Source organism: Dreissena polymorpha, chromosome 5, assembly GCF_020536995.1.
Source record: "Dreissena polymorpha isolate Duluth1 chromosome 5, UMN_Dpol_1.0, whole genome shotgun sequence".
NCBI lineage: Eukaryota > Metazoa > Mollusca > Bivalvia > Myida > Dreissenidae > Dreissena > Dreissena polymorpha.
Genome location: NC_068359.1, coordinates 30,908,661 through 30,930,622, shown reverse-complemented (window position 1 = coordinate 30,930,622; position 21,962 = coordinate 30,908,661). Strand labels below are relative to the sequence as shown.

General features: G+C 37.2%; 2 protein-coding genes across 3 annotated transcripts in view; one reads left to right on the top strand and one right to left on the bottom strand.

The window, feature by feature from the left end:
• The window catches only part of LOC127832467 (thioredoxin reductase 1, cytoplasmic-like), an 89,035-nt gene extending 76,953 nt beyond the window's left edge, over nt 1-12,082 (top strand). The window contains exons 18-19 of one of the 2 annotated variants that reach the window (XM_052357960.1): nt 10,636-10,749; nt 11,255-12,082. In XM_052357960.1, coding sequence (XP_052213920.1) covers nt 10,636-10,749; nt 11,255-11,305 — 165 coding nt within the window. In that variant the 3' untranslated portion in view covers nt 11,306-12,082. Of the gene's footprint in view, nt 1-10,486; nt 10,556-10,635; nt 10,750-11,254 lie in introns of those variants that run through there. The other variant, XM_052357964.1, reaches the window with a different exon arrangement.
• The window catches only part of LOC127832472 (uncharacterized), a 30,206-nt gene that overhangs the window by 4,292 nt on the left and 3,952 nt on the right, over nt 1-21,962 (bottom strand). The gene's annotated exons all lie outside the window — the stretch shown is intronic.

Sequence of the window (21,962 nt, the reverse complement as noted above, 5' to 3'; positions counted from 1 at the left end):
AATTTTGCATGTTAGTCAGTCTACAATGTGTTGATTTATGGAAAATAATGTTTTCAGTATCATTTTGTAAATAACGTAGGTCTGGCCTTATCAAGTAGACTTGAAAATGGTAGTAATTTAGTCCCGTTGAGCATGTCGTCCGAATTGTGTATGTTATTGTATCTTTAATTAAACAAACATGGCATATTTGTGCGTGTTGACAAAGTTTGCCATCGAGAGAAAAACTACCTGTACGACATGTCTCTCTCTATCTAGTCTCGAGCTCGATCGAGGATAGATATGAGAGAGAGAGAGAGCTGAGAGAGCACGAGAGCTCGCCTTAGAGAGCGCGAGCTAGCATAGAGATGTCTGCGCTCTACTCTCTACTCTATCTTCTATCTTTATAGACCTACCACTATCCTCTCTCTCTCTCTCTCTCGCTATCTATTTCCTATCTCCTAATCCTTTTAACAGAATAAACCAACAGTAGGTTATTGTCTGAGAGCCATCGATTCCAAAGGCGTGACTGGTTCTTTTAAGTGCCCGGTGTAGAGCAACGATACACTGCACCCCCGTTTAATGTCCTTCGCATGATTAGTCAGTTAATATAGGTTAATATAGTACTAGTATTTACAGTATAAGTGAAACCAATGCACACACAAAATAAAATCCATATATATGAGCAGTCAATGAAAACCTAGTAATAAATACTTGCATGATGAGACTAAGGAATTATTAGTTAGTAGTTATTAATAGTTTCTGAGTAGTTAGCGGATGGGATTTAATTGAGTATTACTGTTGCCCCTCAATATACATCAATACTCGAACACGGATACAAATATGCAATTAAATAATTCAAGAGGGAAATTGTACCTGTAATATGCAGACATGATATGATATTACACTAGTCTCGCTTTATGTCTTTTGAGAGAAAATTAAATTGCAGGGCGGTTATACCGTTTCTTTCCTAAATTTTTCTGCTTATTCGTCGCTCATTAAACAAATATCATGCACTGTAAACCAAATACTAAAGAGAAAAATGCGAGAGAGCATGCGATAGACAAGAGTAAACCGCCACCATTTTTAAGTAATATTAAGTGGTTCATGTAATCAGGACCAAAGCGCTCGGGCGTGATGGAAATTCGCCAGGTGCGCGCCGCTAGCGCCGCTGACATGCTCTACCAATCTACATTTGGAATCTAACATATAGCAGTCATATTCAGATAAAACACTATTTACACTTTATGAGTGCGTACTATTTTTAAGGGGAGCACTGTGGGTAGATGAGGTGGACCATTTTCGCTCGTATTGCATCTTACACCCAAGGGTGGAATTGTGTTATACGCGCGCTTGTCTCCTTTCGCGTAGTCGGTAGCTGGTTACAGCTTAGGAGAGGGAAAGTGAGTTTGACCATAGTGGTCATTCGGCCTAATGATATGTGTATTGTGGGTACCCTTCCGTCGTTTAAGTGTGTGGGTTTTGCTATGCGTTATATCAGCCTGCCCCCGGCCATTGCGATTGGTTTGTTAGCAGTGCAACGACATAAGGGCATATGGGTAATCCCCTTCAGACCGTCATCGGTGCCCTGCTTAGTTGTAATCCTTAGAGGTATTTAGTGTTTAACAGACATAGATAACTGGGCTTATGGATATTCCCTTTAAGCCCGTCATCACTGTCTTGTTTAGTGCTGATTATAGTCAGAGAATTGTTGAGATTATTGAGAGGTATATGGTTCGGGGTACGTAGGCAAGGCATAGATAGGCTTGCTTATGCGTATGACTAGTATTCAGCCCATTCTCGTTTTACATGAAATTATTCTCAGTTTGATAAATGCGGTATAGTATGGTTTTATACATGCTATTTAGAAGAGAGATTATGGTAATGGTTTAGCGCGAATAATGCACGGGTCTTGTGTGCAAGTTTTAGCGCGAAAGCGCACGAGTTTTTCGTTTTTGGGTATATAGTGTGCAAATCTATTGAGTCGCCATTCAAGGGTGTATTTGACAGGCAAACATAATGGAACAGGAATACGAAAGGGTTATAACGTAGTTTAGGCGTTGATTGGCGAAATAAATGGTATGTGGAATGAAAAGATTCTATATGATAGGGCAGATTCTCTGTTAGAAGCGGAATGGGGAGCTGAAACTCCGATCAAAGTAGCTGGACAGTTGGAAGGATAAATAACGTATAGTATATCATTAAAGTGATAGGGCAGCTCGAAAGGTATGATTTGTTTTTGTTTGTGTGTGTGTAATTGTGTTTTAGAAAATAACTTGTTAAGATTAATAACGATGATTTTATTGATGATCTTATTTATGATGATGATGATGATTATGTTATTGATGATGAGGAGGAGTATATGACCGTGTATTGAGAATGGACAATACCGCATTTACGAACTATGAGTGAATGAAATTATTTTAGGTTTGTTAATACGGGAAAGGTGTTGGTCTTATACATATTATTTAGTGAGAGTACGGTAATGGTTTGGCACGGGTCTCTTGTTTTTGCGTTTAAATGAACATAAAAAACGATTCACCAACAGGGATTATTCACAGAAGGCAAAGGCATTCCTTTTGGAGTCACATAAATTAAACTTTGCATCAATACACGTTTTCTTTGAGATTTGTTTGATTGGTTAAAATTGCATAATTTAACGAGTTTTCCAGCCGACCAAGTGCCTACAGCTTTCTATTTGACAGTATTAAGCATTTTGTTATTTTCAAATTAGTTGATCAAATTAATGGGTGATCTATTATATAAATCGCGCTCATGCTATTTCCAAGGAAATTTAATCCATGTTTCGATCAGTAGCTTAAAGTATGTTTTTATGAGTGAATTGAACAACATCAACAACAACAACAAAAAATAAAGAAAGAATTGTCAAGTCGCTAGTATTTATCTTAAGAGCAGAAAATACGTATCCATAGTGAATACAAATAAAGAGACTTGTACTGATAATTAGTTTTAAAGTAATGTGTTTGTTGCAGATAGTGCTTTTTAATCTACTATATTTTTAGACCAGTTGATTGGTTTGTGAAGAAAAACATGTTTTCAAATTGATTACTAATGGTAAGCATATAAGTTAATCTAATATTAATGATAGTTTTAAGGAAGTTATGTATTCTGGATTATGTTTCTTCTAAACATGGACTTTATTCCTGTAATGCTGGTGTTGCTTAATTACGTGCTAATAACAAGACTGTGTATAGACTGTGGAAAAGACATGGTAGATGGAACGTATTTTCACTTAAGACGTCTAAGAGTTTTTGAAGCACATATTATCGGTTTCACTGAATTTATAATTGTGAGGAAAGTAATAATGTAATCAATACTGTGTATAGACTGTGGCAAAGACATGGTAGATAGAAAGTATTTCCACTGAAGACGTCTAAGATTTTTTGAAGCACATATTATCGGTTTCACTGAATTTATAAATGTCCGGAAAGTAATTATGTAGTATTACATTGATTTGAATCATGTGCGGTTTGTAGACTGTTGAAAAGACATTGTTTATTATTATTAAATGAATAGGAAATTTGTTTGATTTGTTTTAAGCTGTTTGTTTTTTTGGGTTTTGTGGTCAGTTTGCTTTATGTGGAAAGCCAATTTGCTTGGGTGGTCAGTTGACCCGTTCTTTTGAAGGCAGTTTGAACTGATGTGTTAAAGCAGTCGGGTTGTGTGGTCAGTTGACTGTTTCTTAAAGCCAATTTGCCTGATGTATGAAATTTAGATTAATTATTTGGTCAGTTGACTGATATTTTTGTTAAAAGCACGTCGAGATTGAATTAACAATGTTTGCAAGTTTAATTTGTCTGTAACTGTATAGTTCGAAAGGTATAATAAAGAATATTAAAATCATGTTTTTTTTTAAGTTTTGTTAGGATTACTTCTATTAGTATTGTGATGAGCTTGTGTTGGCTTGTGGTCAGTTGACATTTTTGATGAAGGTCAGTGTCCCGATTTGGAATAGCCCAACAGTTGGCGTGTGTGGTCAGTTGACCGTTTGTGAAGGCCAGTTGTGCCTGATGTTGATTAGCCAGTTGGCTTGTGTGGTCAGTTGATCGTTTTGATGAAGGCCAGTGTGCCTGATGTGGATAAGCCAGTTAGATTGCGTGGTCAGTTGACCGAATTTTTGTCGAAACGCACATCTTTATTGTTTTTAAAAATGTTTGAAATTTTATCTTCAGTATGTTATTATTATTATTACTATGATTATGATGTTTTTGTTTAAATGATTTTCATTATTTTTGTAAATATTGATTCATTATATCTGAGTTATTCTCTTGTATATTATCTGAGTGGTCAGTTGACAGTTTGTTTAAGGCCATAATTTGTCCGATGAGTATAAGCCGGTAGGCTTGTGTGATCATTTGACCGTTTGTGAAGGCCATATTGTGCGTGATGTTGATTAGCCAGTTGGCTTGTGTGGTCATTTGACCGTTTGTGAAGGCCAGTGTGTTCTAGATGTTGATTAGCCAGTTGGCTTGTGTGGTCAGTTGACCGTTTTGAAGGCCATAGTGTGACATTTTCTATTGAATCATTTATTTTATTGCTTTTACAAATGTTTGTAATTGTATCTTTTCAGTTAAATGACAGTTCGAGAGGTATATAACGTGGTGGAGAATATTTAGGTATTCATTTTATTCTTTAAATTATTTGTATTCTCTCTTTGTTTTATTCGAAAGTCCTGTCAAATACAAGCACTCACTCCTATTTTGTCTTTGGGTTATTATTTGTATGATAATGATAATGATGTTCATAGGCTGATGATGATATGGTTGAATAAGGTTAGGAGTATTTAATAGTATTTTGTGAATAGAGAATACTAAATTTACTCATAACTATGAGTAAATCTATTTTCTTCACGATAATTTTAGATATGTTTTCATTTGTTAAATGAAGTCTTTAGGGAACGATCGGCACGGGTACGTGGTATTGAGTGTGCAACGTGAAAAAACAACAACACTAAAAGTTGCAGATATTACAACATGCAAATATTATTACTAAATAGAAGATGTATATATAATGAAAATACACTACCAATTCACTGTTACAAAATATGTAATCCAAAATTGTTATCCAAAAGCACTGTTAGTAAACGAAGACTCACTCTTGTTATGTGAAATTATGGCGATTTCATTGACAACACCCGGCGTGAAATTTGATAGCAATAAATGCATAAGTGGTTTTCGAACGAACTGTAAACAGACAAAGCTATGTCAAATATTTATTTAAAATATTCTACCTAAGCTTAAGCTTTCCGATATTTTGAGAGAATGTATTTACATTAAAGCCGTGTTTAAAGTTCAAATCATAAGTGAAGTTGTACACTTGGAGACTTTTCTAACGCAACACTTTTCAAACTTGCATATCTCAGTAATGAGTTAAGATTTTTATTTAAAATTTCACATGGGATCATTTGACTATGTTCTGTGCAAGATTACGATAAATCGTTTATCCGTGACAATCAGGCGCTTTTGCACGTGGAGTAGGTGTGGTTTTATTTATTTACTGAAAATGGTGAAACGCGATATGATTCTAATGTTATTTCAATTTCTTCATTTTAGGTGGGTTGATACACCAGGAAGATATAAAAGTAATTTAAAAATCAATATGTCTCGTATTAAATTTCAGGAGTGCAACAACGCAATCGGCATTTTGCAGGCTACCTTCCCCTCTTGCTAGAGCATCCGATCGTCACGGATGAATGATTTCATCGTTTGCTAGTACACATTTTAGTCAAATGATCACATGTACAAATCAAAATATTTTTCTCATAAGTCATCAAATGTAGGACAGCGCGCTATATAATTCCAATTTAATATCAATTTCATCATTCAAGGTGGGTTTTTTACACTAGGAAAACATAACATTCATTAGAAAAACAATATGGCTTGTATGAGCACAATGTTACTAGCCGGTCGGTCATTAAGACGTGTAAGGTAATGCGTTTTACATTTCACATTATTATTTTTAAATGTACGATTTGCGAATGTACTTGGATTATTAGATATGTGTTGAATAAGACTGAGTCCAAATTTCAACAAAATCCGTTCAAAAATAAGGGAGCTATATTGATTTGAATACGTGTTGCGTTAGAAAAGTCTCCTAGTGTATTTTATTTAAAGCAGGGAATAAAGGGTAAAACACAATAAAATTAGTGAAAATTTATTAATTGGTCTTATTTCAATATAATAATTGACACAAAAACATTACATATATGTCTCTTAATTTACGGACACTCGCACTTTTTGATTTTTTTTTTGTTTGTATTTAAATTTCGGACACGATTAAAAAAAAATATTTTTAAGTGTCTGAAAAATACTGTACGCTGAAAGGCACCCGGCCATACTCCGGGTACTTTTTAGTCGTCATCTGTTGTATCTTTTGTAGCTTTTCCAACAACATTGTTTATAATAACTAATTTACACATTTACACATATAGGTATATTTCTTTACACTTTTTTTCACACGCTTATTTTGTTGTCTTGGAAGTATAGAAGTACAATCAATACTTAGGTTGACCTGTTCATCTTAAGATTGTTCATGCCAAAGCTTTATAGCTTGACGTGATATTAAGAAGTTAACATCATGTTTAATATCACTCAGGATTTGTTTTCGCACTATATCCAGGACAGTGCACTCAAGCAGAAAGTGCGCCATCGTCTCCTGTGCATAGTTGCATATGCGACAAGTTTGATCGACCTCACTTTTGTTGTAACGTGCTCTTGAACTCTGAAGAATGTAGGCTCCTGTCATCAATTTAAGCTTAACCAGACCTCTGTTGGCGTCCCATGATGATCTTGTAGGTATCTATAAGGGTGAGGTTTTCCTATGGCTATGTGTTGTAGATTTATATCTCGTAATTTACTCGTGTTCAATGGTTTTGCGAATAGCACATCTAGCCAGTTACTATAGATGGCGGTTTTAACTTTTTTGTCTAGATCGGTTTTTTAACAGAGGTTTATAATATTTCTTATGGGTCCTCCAGATCTTATTTTTAAACAGTTTTTGTACTCGATAAACAAGTTTGCATATTTCAGTCTTAACACTGACTTGGCGTAGGGCTAGACGCTTTTTATCCACATAGTCTTTCTATATATATTTCGTAGACATACTGAGTTGAATGTAACAATGGCGGTTTTATGGATCATGAATTCAATTGGAAGAAGTCCACCCAACAAATAGATTGCTGCATCATGGGTATTTATGTTAAGCATTTTTATGTTAAGCATAAAGAATTGTTAAATTAATCGTTTCTGTGCCAGCTATTACTTGTCTAGGAGACTTCGACTTGGCAGCACAACTTCCAAGCCGTACAGCAAAATGGGACTGACCAAAATGTAGATGGCGTGTAGAGCTTATCGCGCATCTAAGTCTCCCACACCAAGGAATCAACTTGACACAAAACTGTACACAGCTCTTTTTTTGCCTTTTGAGTGAGGTTATTGGCATTATTTTCTATTCAATTTAGTTGCTCGCAAAAGTACACAATGTGTGCTACAGGAAGACCTTTTTACGTTATTGTCATAAATTAAGAACTAATTATCTTTATGTGTTTTTTTCCAGATGGCAGTACTAAAAGAGCTTCAGTTTTCTTTGGCTGTAGTATATATTGTTCGCAGTTTAAAAATCCTCAGCCGTGCTTATACGAACTTCGGCGTCTGCTGGGGACATATAATGAATAGTAATATCAGCTGCACAAACGCTTGCATTTCCCTTAATAGTTCCTATCGCGCACCCGAGATCTGCGGATTCTAAACGTTGTAAATTTGGGTATATGTAGACATTATTAACCAGGTTTTCCGAAGGAAAAAACTGGTTATTAGATTGGCGAATGCGGGCGGGCTGGCTGGCTGGCTGGCTGGCGGGCTGGCTGGCGGGCTGGCGGGCTGGCGGAATAAGCTTGTCCGGGCCATAACTATGTCGTTCATTGTCAGATTTTAAAATCATTTGGCACATTTGTTCACCATCATTGGACGGTGTGTCGCGCGAAATAATTACGTCGATATCTCCAAGGTCAAGGTCACACTTTGAGTTCAAAGGTCAAAAATGGCCATAACTGAGCTTGTCCGAGCCATAACTATGTCGTTCATCGTCAGATTTTAAAATCATTTGGCACATTTGTTCACCATCATTGGACGGTGTGTCGCGCGAAATAATTACGTCGATATCTCCAAGGTCAAGGTCACACTTTGAGTTCAAAGGTCAAAAATGGCCATAAATGAGCTTGTCCTGGCCATAACTATGTCATTCATTGTGAGATTTTAAAATCATTTGGCACATTTGTTCACCATCATGGGACGGTGTGTCCCACGAAAGAATCACGTCAATATCTCCAATGTCAAGGTCGCCACGACTAAAAATAGATTTAAAAAAAAAAAAAAAACTTACAAAGGGGGTTAATTTTTTTTGGTCATTTCAAAAGTTCAGTTTGAGTTTTCTCCCTTTATCAGATTTTTTTTTCACAATGAAAACCTGGTTTTGTGACAATTTTGTCCCTTGTTTAGTTCTGTACTGATCGCACCTCCCTTACGCACTTTTGATTTATATAGAAAGTTTCTGACAACTCGCCGTCCCATTTGACCACGCTTCTTGCATCTGTATGGATACCATGTATGATTGACCAGTGCCTGCCAGTTATCAAAGCATTTTATAGCCTGTGCAGAGGGTGGCTATGATCAACAACGACAAATGCCGTTTTTGCATCACGGAATATCGGGTTCAAATGCTCACTGCTATACTTACAATCTCGTGTCATTTTCTCCTCGATCAGAGCAGGCGTAGCGGCGAGGTGTTCAAAATCATCGCTGGTAAGGGCTCTGTTTTTGCTGAGGTTAGTATTTTTCCGTACCCCGGTACGAGTAACCAGGGTTCTTTTAATTAGTACAGAAAAGAGCCGATATTGACCAATCGTACAGGCTCCATTAGTTGTTGTCGGCTCAGGAACTACTTAAAAGTACTACGGGTACTCTCAAGTAAGCCATGTGGGTTTTTTCCAGTCCATTGATTTTTATCGAAGTTATGGGCCTTGGTCTTAAAAATATTCTCTAAAATAGCTGTGGTACAGTTTCAAAGCCCAGTTGGAGGGCATTGTGTTTCACAAACACAGGTCTTCTTTAGGTTAGTTGTCAGCTCAACTATTCCTGAGGAATGTCTGCCAAACAAGTGTTTTTTTTTGTGTCGGTATCTGGCCCCATTCCCAATGGAAAACTGTATATATTTTTCCCAATTGGGACCTAAAAATTCCCAAAAAATGAAGGTTTAAAAAAATAATTTTTTTTTTAGGTGAACATTTTTGTAATCTCCCATCCGGCTCTTTAAGTTACACTTTATTAAATAAAATATTTAAAACACTTTATTTCTATTTTTTGAAGCATTTGTTTGCAAAGAAACAACAACACAAATTTCCCAATTTTGTTCATAATGCCACGATTTTTCCCAATCCAGAGCGACCAGGCCCTTTCCCAAAATGGTGAAAAAAAACACTTGATATTTAAGGCCATTCCTTTGGGTTGCTTACAGAAAGGTTTGTAGTTAATCAACTTTTTCATGCAGCCTGATGCTTTTGTTAACCTTTAAAAATTTAAAGAAATGATTGGTTAAATACAGACATTGATTGACGGGTCTCTGTGGGTTGATGGTAAAGCACATTTTCATCAAATCTCTAAAATATTGAAAGGTAAATACAATCAGCCGCATTCTGAGAAAACCGGGCTTAATCCAGGTGCGTAAAGTGTCACCCCAGATTACCGTAATTGCTCTAAGTTTTTGGACACTTAAAAATAAAAATTCGTGTCAGAAAATTTAGGTCAGAAAAATATTCAAAAATTACAGTTGTCCGAAAATTTAGACAAAACAATTAAGGTATCCGAAAATTATAATTATATTGAAAAAAATGCAATTAATCAATGCTCAATAATGTTCTTACATTATGTTACTTTCCCATCAGATGAGGTGATTTGTTTTCATGGTCTTACATTATGTTACTTTCCTATCAGATGAGGTTGATTGGTTTGCGTGTTCTCACATTATGTTACTTTCCCATCAGATGAGGATGATTAGTTTGCATGTTTTTACATTATGTTACTTTCCCATCAGATGAGGGTGATTTGTTTTCATGTTCTTACATTATGTTACTTTCCCATTAGATGATGGTGATTTGTTTTCATGTTCTTACATTAATATGTTACTTTCCCATAAGATGAGGTTTGTTGGTTTTCATGTTCTTACATTATATAACTTTCCCATCAGATGAGGGTAATTGGTCTGCATGCTCTTACATTATGTTACTTTCCCAACAGATGAGGATGATTGGTCTACACGTTCTAACATTCTATTACTTTCCCATCAGATGAGGGTGATTGGTCTACATGTTCTTACATTATGTTGCTTTCCCATCAGATGAGGGTGATTGGTCTGCATGCTCTTACGTTATGTTACTTTCCCACCAGATGAGGATGATTGGTCTACACGTTCTAACATTCTATTACTTTCCCATCAGATGAGGGTGATTGGTCTACACGTTCTTACATTATGTTATTTCCCATCAGATTAGGGTGATTGGTTTGCATGTTCTTACATAATGTTACTTTCCCATCAGATGAGGGTAATTGGTTTGAATGTTCTTACATTATGTTACTTTCCCATCAGATGAGGGTGATTGGTCTGCACGTTCTGGGACCGAATGCAGGAGTGATAACTCAGGGATATGCAGTGGCCATGAGGCTCGACGGTACTATCGGTATACACCCTACATGCTCGGAGGTAAGACTGTGTCACTGAAAGCTTGTTTATATGAGCCTTGTTCTGTGAAAACCAGGCTTAATGCATGCGCATTCAGTGTTGTCCCATATTAACCTGTGCAGTTACACAGGCTATGCAGAGACGAAACATTGAGCTTTTCTGGGTTTTTTAAAGGAATACTGTTCTAAACAAAAAGCCAGACTAGGTAAAAAGTGTCGTGGCTGATCAGCCTTTACTGACTGCACATGCTAATCTGGGAAAACAGTTCAGACACATTTGAAAAAAAAAAGAATTATTTAATATTGTCCTGCCCAAAATAAAATGAAGTACCAATATAAAATAACACATTTAATTACTTTAGATATAAACACTATTTTATAAATTTCTAAAGCAGACTATTATTTTCAAAACATAAACTCACCAAATCATAAACTCACAATATATTCTGAATGACATTTAGCAATGTTCACAGAAAATCATGTTTGCAGAAATCAGTTGTAATTTAAATGGTCAACCTTTCTTGCAGGTGTTCATAGTGTTGAACGTGACCAAGCGTAGTGGTGGCGACATCAGCTAGTCTGGTTGCTGTGGTCAATCCCTGCTGCTGACCCCTAGCACTGTAAATCTGTAACCAGTCGACTGTAACCTGGCAACAGTTCCCTAGCAACTGTGGAGTTTCTCGCAGTGTTACATTGTATATCCCCCTTATGCCCCAAAACAACAAGAAGTGGGAAACCCCTCAAGATATAACATGGAAATACACAGTAATAGTTCAATCAGTTATGGGAAAAAATGAAGATTTTAATATAATGAAGTGACGTGAAGTGATTTTAAGAAATAAAAGTTCAGTTTTAATCTGACTTTCTTATTTTAATTATGGACAATAAAATGAGTGACCACCTGTGTCGGACAGTATCTAGTATAATATGTGTAATAAGAGACACTAAGAAATGTCTACAGGTTTGTTCGGAATTTGCAGTTATGTGAATATTTCAAAATTCAGTGGTTTCAGCAGCAGGGCTTTGCACCTACAATTTGTGAATCAGCCTAGGTTTTACAGCCTGTGTGCTGTTATTATGATGGACTGGTCTGCAAACTCCAAATGGAGCCAGACTGGTTCTGATGTAACCTAGACTGATTTACAACCTAACAAGAACAATTGTGATACACATTGTATTATTATTGTGCTATTCGTATGTTTATTATGTAATTAAATTTCCCTGTAAAAGTTATATATAAATATTTTTAATTCATTTTGGTAGACCTAATGACAAGTATGAAAAAATAGAATATCTACTACAAGTAGAATGAGTTTTCCTATAATATGTTCTTTAATAAAGATTGATGACCAACATTAATTTTGTTTACTGTAATTCACTGTATTTATAATAACGCTTTTCTGTGCTATTAAACTTTTTAAAATTGTTTAAATGCATGATCTGAGACCGTGAACTTGCCTAATGTATTTAAATATATTTGGGACTTAAATGTTAATTGATTTAACTGTTTCTATTGGGCTATTTGTTTTGTGTGTATTACTTTTTGACCAAACAAAGTTTGCATCTCCTTCCCACTTGAACAAGGTAGCATATAACAATAAGTCAGTGTGTGCATTTGTTAGAATATATATGTTTTAGTTATAACTTTTATCATCTATTAGTTAAACAACCATTAATCTAAGTCCAAGGTGAAGGTCATGATAAGAAGTCAAATGTTGGCCATATGACAGCTATAACATTCCTGTCTACGCCAAAACCTTGCCATCAAAAGATGACATGTAGCATGTAACACACAGCTCCCTTCCTCAAAGATCAAGTTCACACATAGAAGTTAATGGTCAAATCTGGCCATAACTTGGCAGAAAATATGAACCGTCCTAAGACGTCTTGATTTTTTTAATACACGTCTCCCTGCGCCAAAAGATCAATGTGACTGAGGTCAAAGTCTCAATTTAAAACGGATTAAACCTTACTGTTTCAGCAATAATTCTGTCTATGATGATGAAGTTCGATATAACTTGGCAACCCAACTGTGAACCATTAACAATGCGTCGCAAGCAACACCTTTCTCCCTACCTCAATAGTCAAGGTCATAAAACAGCTCGACTGCACAGGCTAATCTTGGACAACACTTTACGCACATGCATTAAGCAATGATTTCCCAGGGCGTAGCTTGTAAATATTCTTTGTTCACATCACAAGGTGTAAGAATTAATTTATATTTTCATGATAAGTATTAGTATATGTTTCATCAAACACTATACCACACTGTTTATCACAATGTTTGGATAATAAGGTAATTATAATTAATACCATATGAACAAATTAAATTTGAATGCCTACAGCTACTTGTACAAAATATTTAAAAAAAAGTATTGCTGAACTACTTAACATTTGAAATGTACTCTAAAGGCCTGTAATAAATAATGTTCATGACAAATTGAAATACAAAAATAAGTTTTCATGCATTAAATTGCAAGGGGGGGGGGGGTATGCGTTTACGGGAGCTGAGTGCGTTTAAATGAGGTGAGTTGGAACTGATTTACAAAATGGTTTCGTTTTGATGCTTTTCGTAAAGGAGAATATCGTGTATTGACTCGGTAAGCCACTTTATATTTCTTCAAAATGAATACGCCCTTTCCGCTTTACGGCGTTTGTTCTTCCTTCGGGTTTATGTTTCCAGATCGCAGACGTCGGAATAACAAAGTTGTTGCAAGAAATCCGTCCACAAAGATTGTGTTTACTTACTCCAAGAAATGAGATATACTTATATCATAAAGTGTTATTATACACAATATTTGCGCATATGTGTAGTAAATTATAACACAAAGAACTCTTCTTTTATTTTCCCGATGTTTTTTTATCTCTAAAAATTAATGCATTGGCCTTTTTGGAACCGACTTTCTTTCACGCACATTTTGGGATCTGACTTTAAAATGACAAACAGCTGATTGTTATGTTAAAGGGCTTGACACGAAATACCTACGCATCTTTAATAAAGTTTATGTGGGTACATCAATATTATAGATTTATAGCATGTTACGCGGTGCAATATTAATCACGTTACTTACTGTTTAATTATAATAATCCATTACAAAAAAAACCTGCCGACCAACTTAATCATTCATCTTTTTTCAAGTGGATGGGTTGTTGGTTGTAGGGTGGCTGATATATACGAGATAATAGAATGTGTATCATCCCTTGTCAGTCAATTTTTAAGAAATTACAGATATTTTATTTCGTTTCGACCTTATTTTGATATGACCATTTGTTTAACCATTCTTTTTACCGTCTTTTCAGATGATGCAGGTCTCAGGGACAATAATTATGGCAGTATACGTTATTGGGATTTTTAAAATAGAGGAGGACTGATATACCATTTCCCATTCGTGGACCATATGAGTTTAAATGTAGAATCACGAAAACGATGCCATTTTGTAAGTCAGTTCCAACTTGCCTCACTTGAACGCAGTCAGCTTCCATATAAGCATGCCCCCTCCCCCTCCTCCTGTATTGTAACTGAAAAAAATAAAACAATCTCTAAAACAATGGACGCACAAATTAAGTACTTTATTGTTTATGATAACAGCCATATGGCACTAAGAATGCCTCCACCGAGGCGTGATTTCTGCTCACGTATAGAAACATTACATTTTCAACTTAAGAGTAGTCACGTTGGCGCTCAACTAAATTGAACACTTCAATCTTTGTTTTCTTCCATTTCCACCAACCGGATGTAACTGCAACCACTAATTGCGGACGCAGAGCCTAAATAGGCGCTACTGCGGTCGGGGTCCCGCCGAGTTTTGACTTTGGTAAAAAATTGTTGAACGTTCATTCGCGGTTTTTCCCTGAGCAGAACCACTCCATCACTCGAGTCTGTCGCCATGTACGTCGCTCCTTCAGCGCTTCTTGCGATGTCCATTACTCTGTATCAGTGAGTTGTTTCTTCGGAAATCATCAGAGAATCAGAGAAAGTGTCCTTACCAAAAATATAAAAATGCTTGCGTTTCTTGTCACAAACATACATTACAAAATCCGGATCAACGTCTAATATCCGGATGCTTTTGCTAAGCAGACTGTGTGTGTACTTGCGTTTTGCAGACTTTTCATACTTAGGTTCGTGTTCCACCCCTTCTATTGGCGTCTGTTGAATAAAGCTCTCCCATAGAAAATGTGTTACTGCGACGAATATGAAATTTCGCTTGTAACATATACTTGAGGGGTGTGGAATTGACAAGCGAAGTTGATTGACCACTAGAAACCCACAAAGATCGTCCTTCAATTTCATAAGATACAATTCGCACCATCCTATATTCCAAAATTCGCACCACAAAGACATTGACCATAGAACTGCAAACCTAGAAGAAGCTATTTTCGCCATATCCTTCACAGTTCCAAACTCATCTGTTGTGAAAACGCGTCTCGTGATTTCCACAAACGACATATCGTACAGTACCAGCGTGTTTGTGGTTCTATTAGAAGTCAGTAGATATTCACCAAGCTCGATCATGGCGTTAATTTCACCTGTGACCGCTATTTGCAGTCGTTCTTCTATGGCAACGTATTTCTTTTTTCCATCGTGGACATTACCATAAAATCGTTTTAATAATATTGTAATTGTGTTTACTGCATGTGTGTTCAATTGTTACTTTTTTTCATTTGTAACTCGTTGAATATACAGTACCATTTGGCTTTTCCACTTTTCACACACTTATTAATCACAACTGTAATTGTGCATGTCTATTTACAATCTAAAGATTTTCAGAAAATACTCTTATCAGTATCAGTTTGTAAATTACATAGGTCTGGTCATATCATGTGGTGTTTAAAATGGTAGTGATAGAATCCCGTTGCACGTGTTGTACTAATTTTGTAGACTACTTTATCTTTAATGAAAACAATGTTTCATTTTTTTGCATGAGGACAAGTTGAGAAAACGCTGTACATTGTATTATTATAAGGAATAATCATAAAACGTCGTTATTTTTAATCAAATCATTGGTCACTTGTCATAGCAAAGAACTTCGAAGGTCTGGTTAAAACATGTGTCGCGATCAACACTTCGTTCTTATAACTACATGTTTTCTGTTTTAACGCTTCTTGAAACGCAAAAAATTGACATACCGATACTGCGAAATGTAATTATTTGGCAGTTAGACATGTACTTATCGTTGATATTATCAAAATAATAAGTTCCGTACGTTATCAATGGATATGGCCTTCATTCAACTTTGTTGAAAACCATGTTTATCGGATGCCATGCCATATTGATGACTTAGTCATCAATAAATATTGAAGCAAACGAGCAAGATTTTTTTTTAAATTTGGAGCGAGCACATACATTTTCGTGAATGTGTAGATAATCTTAACGTTCGCATTTTTGCTTTGCATGTAAGAATGTTTGATATATTTATCACATAAACATGTATAATAAATAATAAGATAAATCATGAGACGTAATATGATATATCTGACTACCATGCGTGATATTGATTCAATATTTTCTGATGACCGAGATTGATAAAAAATATGGTTTTCAACATAGATGCATAGAGGCATATCCATTGAAACAGGTACGGATCTTGTTAATTTCAAAGAGAATTACATGTCCAAATATGAAATAAATATTGCGGTACCGGTGTGTCAAGTTTGTGCGTAACGAAACACCGTTAAAACAGAAACACGTAGTTATAAGACCGAGATACCAAGTGTACAGCGCGACACCTATTTCAACCAGAATGTTGAAGGTTGTTGTTTTGACAAGTGGCCAATGATTTGATTACAGATTTAAAAAAATCTTTGATAACTCCCTTTAATAATATATCGTTATCTCAATGCCAAACTTTTCATCATGCGAAAATATGCAATCATTGTTTCATTACATATAAAGTATCCTATAAAATAAGAACACCGCGTGCACCGGGATCCTATCACTACAATTTTGAAGTCCACTTGATAGGACCAGACCTATGCAATTAACAAACTGATAATGATAACAGTATTTTCCAAAATCATTAGATTGAAAATAGACATGCACAATTACAGTTGTTATATATAAGTGTGTGAAAAGGTGGAAAAGCCTGATTAAGTTGTTTATACAGCGAGTTAACACAGTTCGGAGTTACAGATGAAATATACATGTATAATAGTTAAGTGTTACAATTGAACATTGTTTCATTAAAAACTATTTACACTACAAATAACACTATTTTATTGTTCTGCCCAAGATGGAAAACGAGAAATACGCCGCCGTAGGAGCAGGCCAGTAAATAGCGGTCACAGGTGAAATTAACGCCATGATCGAGCTTGGGGAATATCTACTGACTTCTAACAGAACCACAAAAACGCTAGTACTGTACAGTATGTCGTTGGAGGAAATCTTGAGGCGCGTTTTCACAAAGGATGAGAATGGCATCTTTGGTACAGTTAAGGATATGGCGAAAACATCACCGTCTAGGTTCGCAGTTCTGATGTCGAATGGCAATTTGTGGATTATGGAATTGAATAAGGATCCTCTTGAGTTTCGACTGGTCGTTAAACTTCCCCTGGCAGAGAATTCATCTAGTATATGTTACCAGCAAAATTACATTTTCGCCGCAGTGACGCGTTTTGCAAGAACGAGCTATATTCAACAGACGCTAATAGAAGGGGAAGAACACGGACCAACGTCTGAGAAGTCTTCAAAACGCAAGTACAAACATAGTCTGCTGTGCAAAAGCATCCGGGTATTAACCGTTGATCCGGATTTTGTAATGTATGTTTGTGACAAGAAACGCAAGCTTTTGTATATATTTGGTAAGGACACTTTCTCTGATTCTCTGATGACTTCCGAAGAAACAACTCACAGATACAGAGTAATGGACATCGCAAGAAGCGCTGAAGGAGAGACGTACATGGCGACAGACTCGAGTGATGGAGTGGTTGTACTCCACAAGAATCGCGAATGGACGTTCAACAATTTTTTACCAAAGTAAAAACTCGGCGGGACCCCGACCGCAGTTGCGTTAATTGAGGCTCCAAGTCCACGATTAGTGGTTGCAGTTACATCTTGTTGTTGGATATGGAAGAAAACAAAGATTGTAGTGTTCGATTTAGTGCAGCGCAAACGGGAGAAGTCGTTGAAAACGTAATGTTACTTTACGAGAGTTGAGATTACGCCTCAATACGGGCATTCTTAGTGCAATATGACTGCTTTGGCGTATAATTTTAAACTTGAAACTATAGTACTTTCAATATTGTTTGTATATTATGTCCGTTCTTTTAAAGATTTCTGTATTGTTTAAGCAGAAAATAGTTAATGTATTAATAAATATTTGTATATTTTAGTTGATTATAAACATTAATTATTACAGGCATAATGTATTGATTTAAACATTAAGCATTGAAATGTGTTCATACTTTATCGTTCATTATAGTCTAAATATAGACACAAATATAATTATTATAGTATTTTGCACATATTCTTATACAATATACGATATATTATTTGACGTAAATATATTAATACCAATCCTGAAAAAGCAAATTTACACGTTCTGAATAGAACAGCCTTAAACGCGGTATACATTTAAGCTTTATCTGGAACACTCCAAGATACAAACAGAGACAAACATGAACTGTCACTATCAGATGACATATGCTATCGAAAATGCTGAAGTTGAACAAGCTTTCTATAACAAAAATTGATTATTGATCGCTAATAGTGACCTTGACCTTTTATTTAGGGAGAGAGATGGTAGCCGTGACGACCCAATTTCCCATTGTGTTCTTTAGTGGTAAGTTTCTTTTAAGCACGATGAATACCTTCTATTTTAAGGTACGTAGTCAGGCGTTATTTAAAATTCATAAATATTGATATTAAGATTGATTTAAGTTCAGAACAAATACATATTTATTAAAATCACAAATACTTGTAATGGTAAAATATGACGCACACGTTACGTTACGTTCAAGGACGGCATTTGAGCCCATTGACGCGGATTGTTCGGATGTGAAAGATGAACGTCGACCAAAAAAGATATGCGAGCTGCCATTAGCAGATGAAGAGCATAAGATATGGTTCAGTGGTGAGGATTCTATACATCGCCATGGGGTTGCTTTCATCGTTAGGAAGGAGGTAGTAAACATCGTCATCAATTGCACCTCAGGCACCAGCAGGCTAATTTCCATCTTTATATCAGCGAAACCTCACAACGTCACAATCATCCAGGTCTACGCACCAACAGCTCACTACAAAGAGAAGGAGTTTGAACAGTTCTATGAAGAATTAGAACACATCATAGTAAAGGTTCCAAAAAAAAACTCATTGTCATAGGCGATTAGAACGTCAAGGTTTGACCAGCCGCATACCAAGACTGGTCAGGGACAGTAGGTCAATTTGGCTTAGAAGAGACCAACGACATAGGTTTGAGACTGCTTAAGTTCGCCAGAAGCCACCAACTCACCCTTGCCAACACGCTGCACCCACACAAACCGTCCAGAACAGCGACCTGGCATGTTCCAAACGGGCAAGTACACAACCAGATCGTTTTCATACTGGCGCCGCAACGGTTCAAGTCCAGCATCAACAAGGCGAACACAAGAACGTTGCCTGGCGCAGACATTGGCAGTGACCATGACTTGGTACTCACCACCATCAAGTTCAAGTTCAAGCAAGCGCATCACGAAGAATCGTCGCGTTAGAATTGACTTGGAGAAATTGAAAGATCCAGTGATAGCAGAGGTATTTCAAGCACAGATATGTGGCAAGTTCGCAGCCATGAACATCGTTAACAATGACATCGACATCATATCCAACAACATCAAGGATGTCCTGTTGTAATCCTATTTTCACCGGCCGAAGAAGTGCTTGGGAGAGAGAGAAGGAAGAACAAGCCATGGGTGACGACCGAAATCATGGACCTATGCGACAACAGAAGGTAGCTGAGGCATGAAACGTTCAACAGCATATACTCATGGACATATTACCAGAAAGCGAACAGGGAGATAAGGAAGAAGGTGAAAGAGGCCAACGAGGAATGGATTGAGGATATGTATCATCATCGACAAAGAGATAACCGCAGACAACAGTAAGAAAGCCTACAGCACTCTCAGGACCCTCAAGAAGACCAGTCAGCCCAAGGCCAGTGTTATGTCAGACGCTGACCGGAATCTCCTTACCGAGAGTGCCGCAGCCCTAAACAGGTGGACTGAATACTGTAATGACCTCTACAACTACCCGCTTTAACCAGACTCCAGTCTCCTTCAGAACGATCCCTGACAAGAAATGGACGACGACAGTCCGTCCATATTTAAGGCAGATGAGGAGGCAGAGCGTAATCTTAAGGCAGGACAATCTTCGGGAATGGACAACGTCCCTTCCGTGCTAATAAAGAACGAAGAAAAAGGAAAGACTGCAGCAACTACGTCTTTATGTCAAATGATCTAGGAGGAGAAGAAGTGGCCCAAAGATTGGACCCTGTCACTGGTCATACCCAATCCGAAACAGGCATCCCCAAGTTATGCGAGAATTACCGCACAATAGGCCTCATCAGTCATCCAAGCAAAGTAATGCTTCTCATCATCCTTAATCTATTGAAAAGTATAGCCGGTGAACTGCTGGTCGAAGTGCAGGGTAGATTCAGAGCTGGGCGGAGCACAGTGGAACAGATCTTCAACTGCAGAATCATCATTTGGAAATACCTGCAATACCAACGTGAGCTCTTCCACAGCTTCAGTGACTTGAAGAAAGCTTTCGACCGCGTGTGGCATGATGGCATATGACATATTATGAGAGTATTCAACATTTACGAAGGGCTGGTGCAAGACATTCAAGAACTTTACGGAAACGCCAGAAGCGCAGTTCTTCTCAACAGACAGCAGAGCAGAGGAACTTCTTCAGGACATCAGTGGGCGTCCGCCAGGGATGTCTGCTGTCTCCGGTCCTGTTAAACCTTTTCATTGGGAAGATAATGCAAAAAAAATTAAGAGACTCTTCGTGACCACCAAACCTCTACAGCCATCGGTGGAAGACCCATCTCCAACTTGAGAATGCTGATGACATTGACCTCATGGGTGGCACCGGCAGTGAACTTCAAGATCTCACTAATTCACTCTATGAAACAACAAGAGCATACGGGATGGAGGTCAGCACGAAGAAGTCGAAGATCATGGTGAACAGCATGACCAACACCGGTGCAGGCATAACCATGGGCGGCGAGAAGCTAGTATAGAAGTGACCAGCTTCAAGTACTTGGGCGCAACCGTGTCCAATTATGGTACCAGTTCCGCTGAGATCCGAATAAGAATTGTCATGGCGACCGCAGCGATGGCAAGACTGAGCAGGTGTTGAACAAGCAGTTCCATTAGCTTAACAACCACGAACAGGCTCTACAAGTCCCTCGTGGTCTCCATTTTACTCTACGGCTGCGAGACCTGGACGCTTCACGGGGACAAAAAACGCATGATACTGGCATTTTAAAACAAATGTCTTCGAAGACTGCTCCGCATCTCCTTCTAGAAACACAAGATCAACGAGTGCGCCAGAAACATGACTGCAACACTTGTTGGTCCACAAGAGCCCCTACTGGCGACCGTCAAACGACAAAAACTGGCTTTGTTTGGGCACGTCTGCAGGCACGACTTTCTGTGCAAGACTTCATGGCACGCTATGGGGAGGTTGACGTCGAGGCCGTCAGACGAAAAGCTGGATGGATAATGACAAAGAGTGGACGGTCCTTCCCATGGATGAATTACTCTCCGCAGCTCACAACAGACCAGAATGGAGGATTTTTGGATCGTTGTCCCTCATTTCCCCCAAACGGCCAAACCGGTCAAGGGAATGATGATGATGATGATGATGATGATGATGATGATGATGATGATGATGATGATGATGATGATGATGATGATGATGATGATGATGATGATGATGACATTAACGTATACATTTAAACAATATGATTATTTGTTCATTCAATCAAACCGAATAATAACTCTTTCACGGCCAAAAGTTTTATGTGCTCGGGTTGAAGGGGCCTTTTCACGTTTTGGTAAATTGACAAAATTATAAAAAAAATGTTCCGGATTATCAAGTTTTCGTTGTATTTATGATATTTGTGAGGAAACAGCAATACTGAACATTTACCATGCTCTAAAATATCCATTATATGCATCTTTTAACGAGTTATAAACCTGAGAATTATAAAGCATTGCAACGCGAAACGACTGAATAATTTGGAGAGTTCTGTTGTT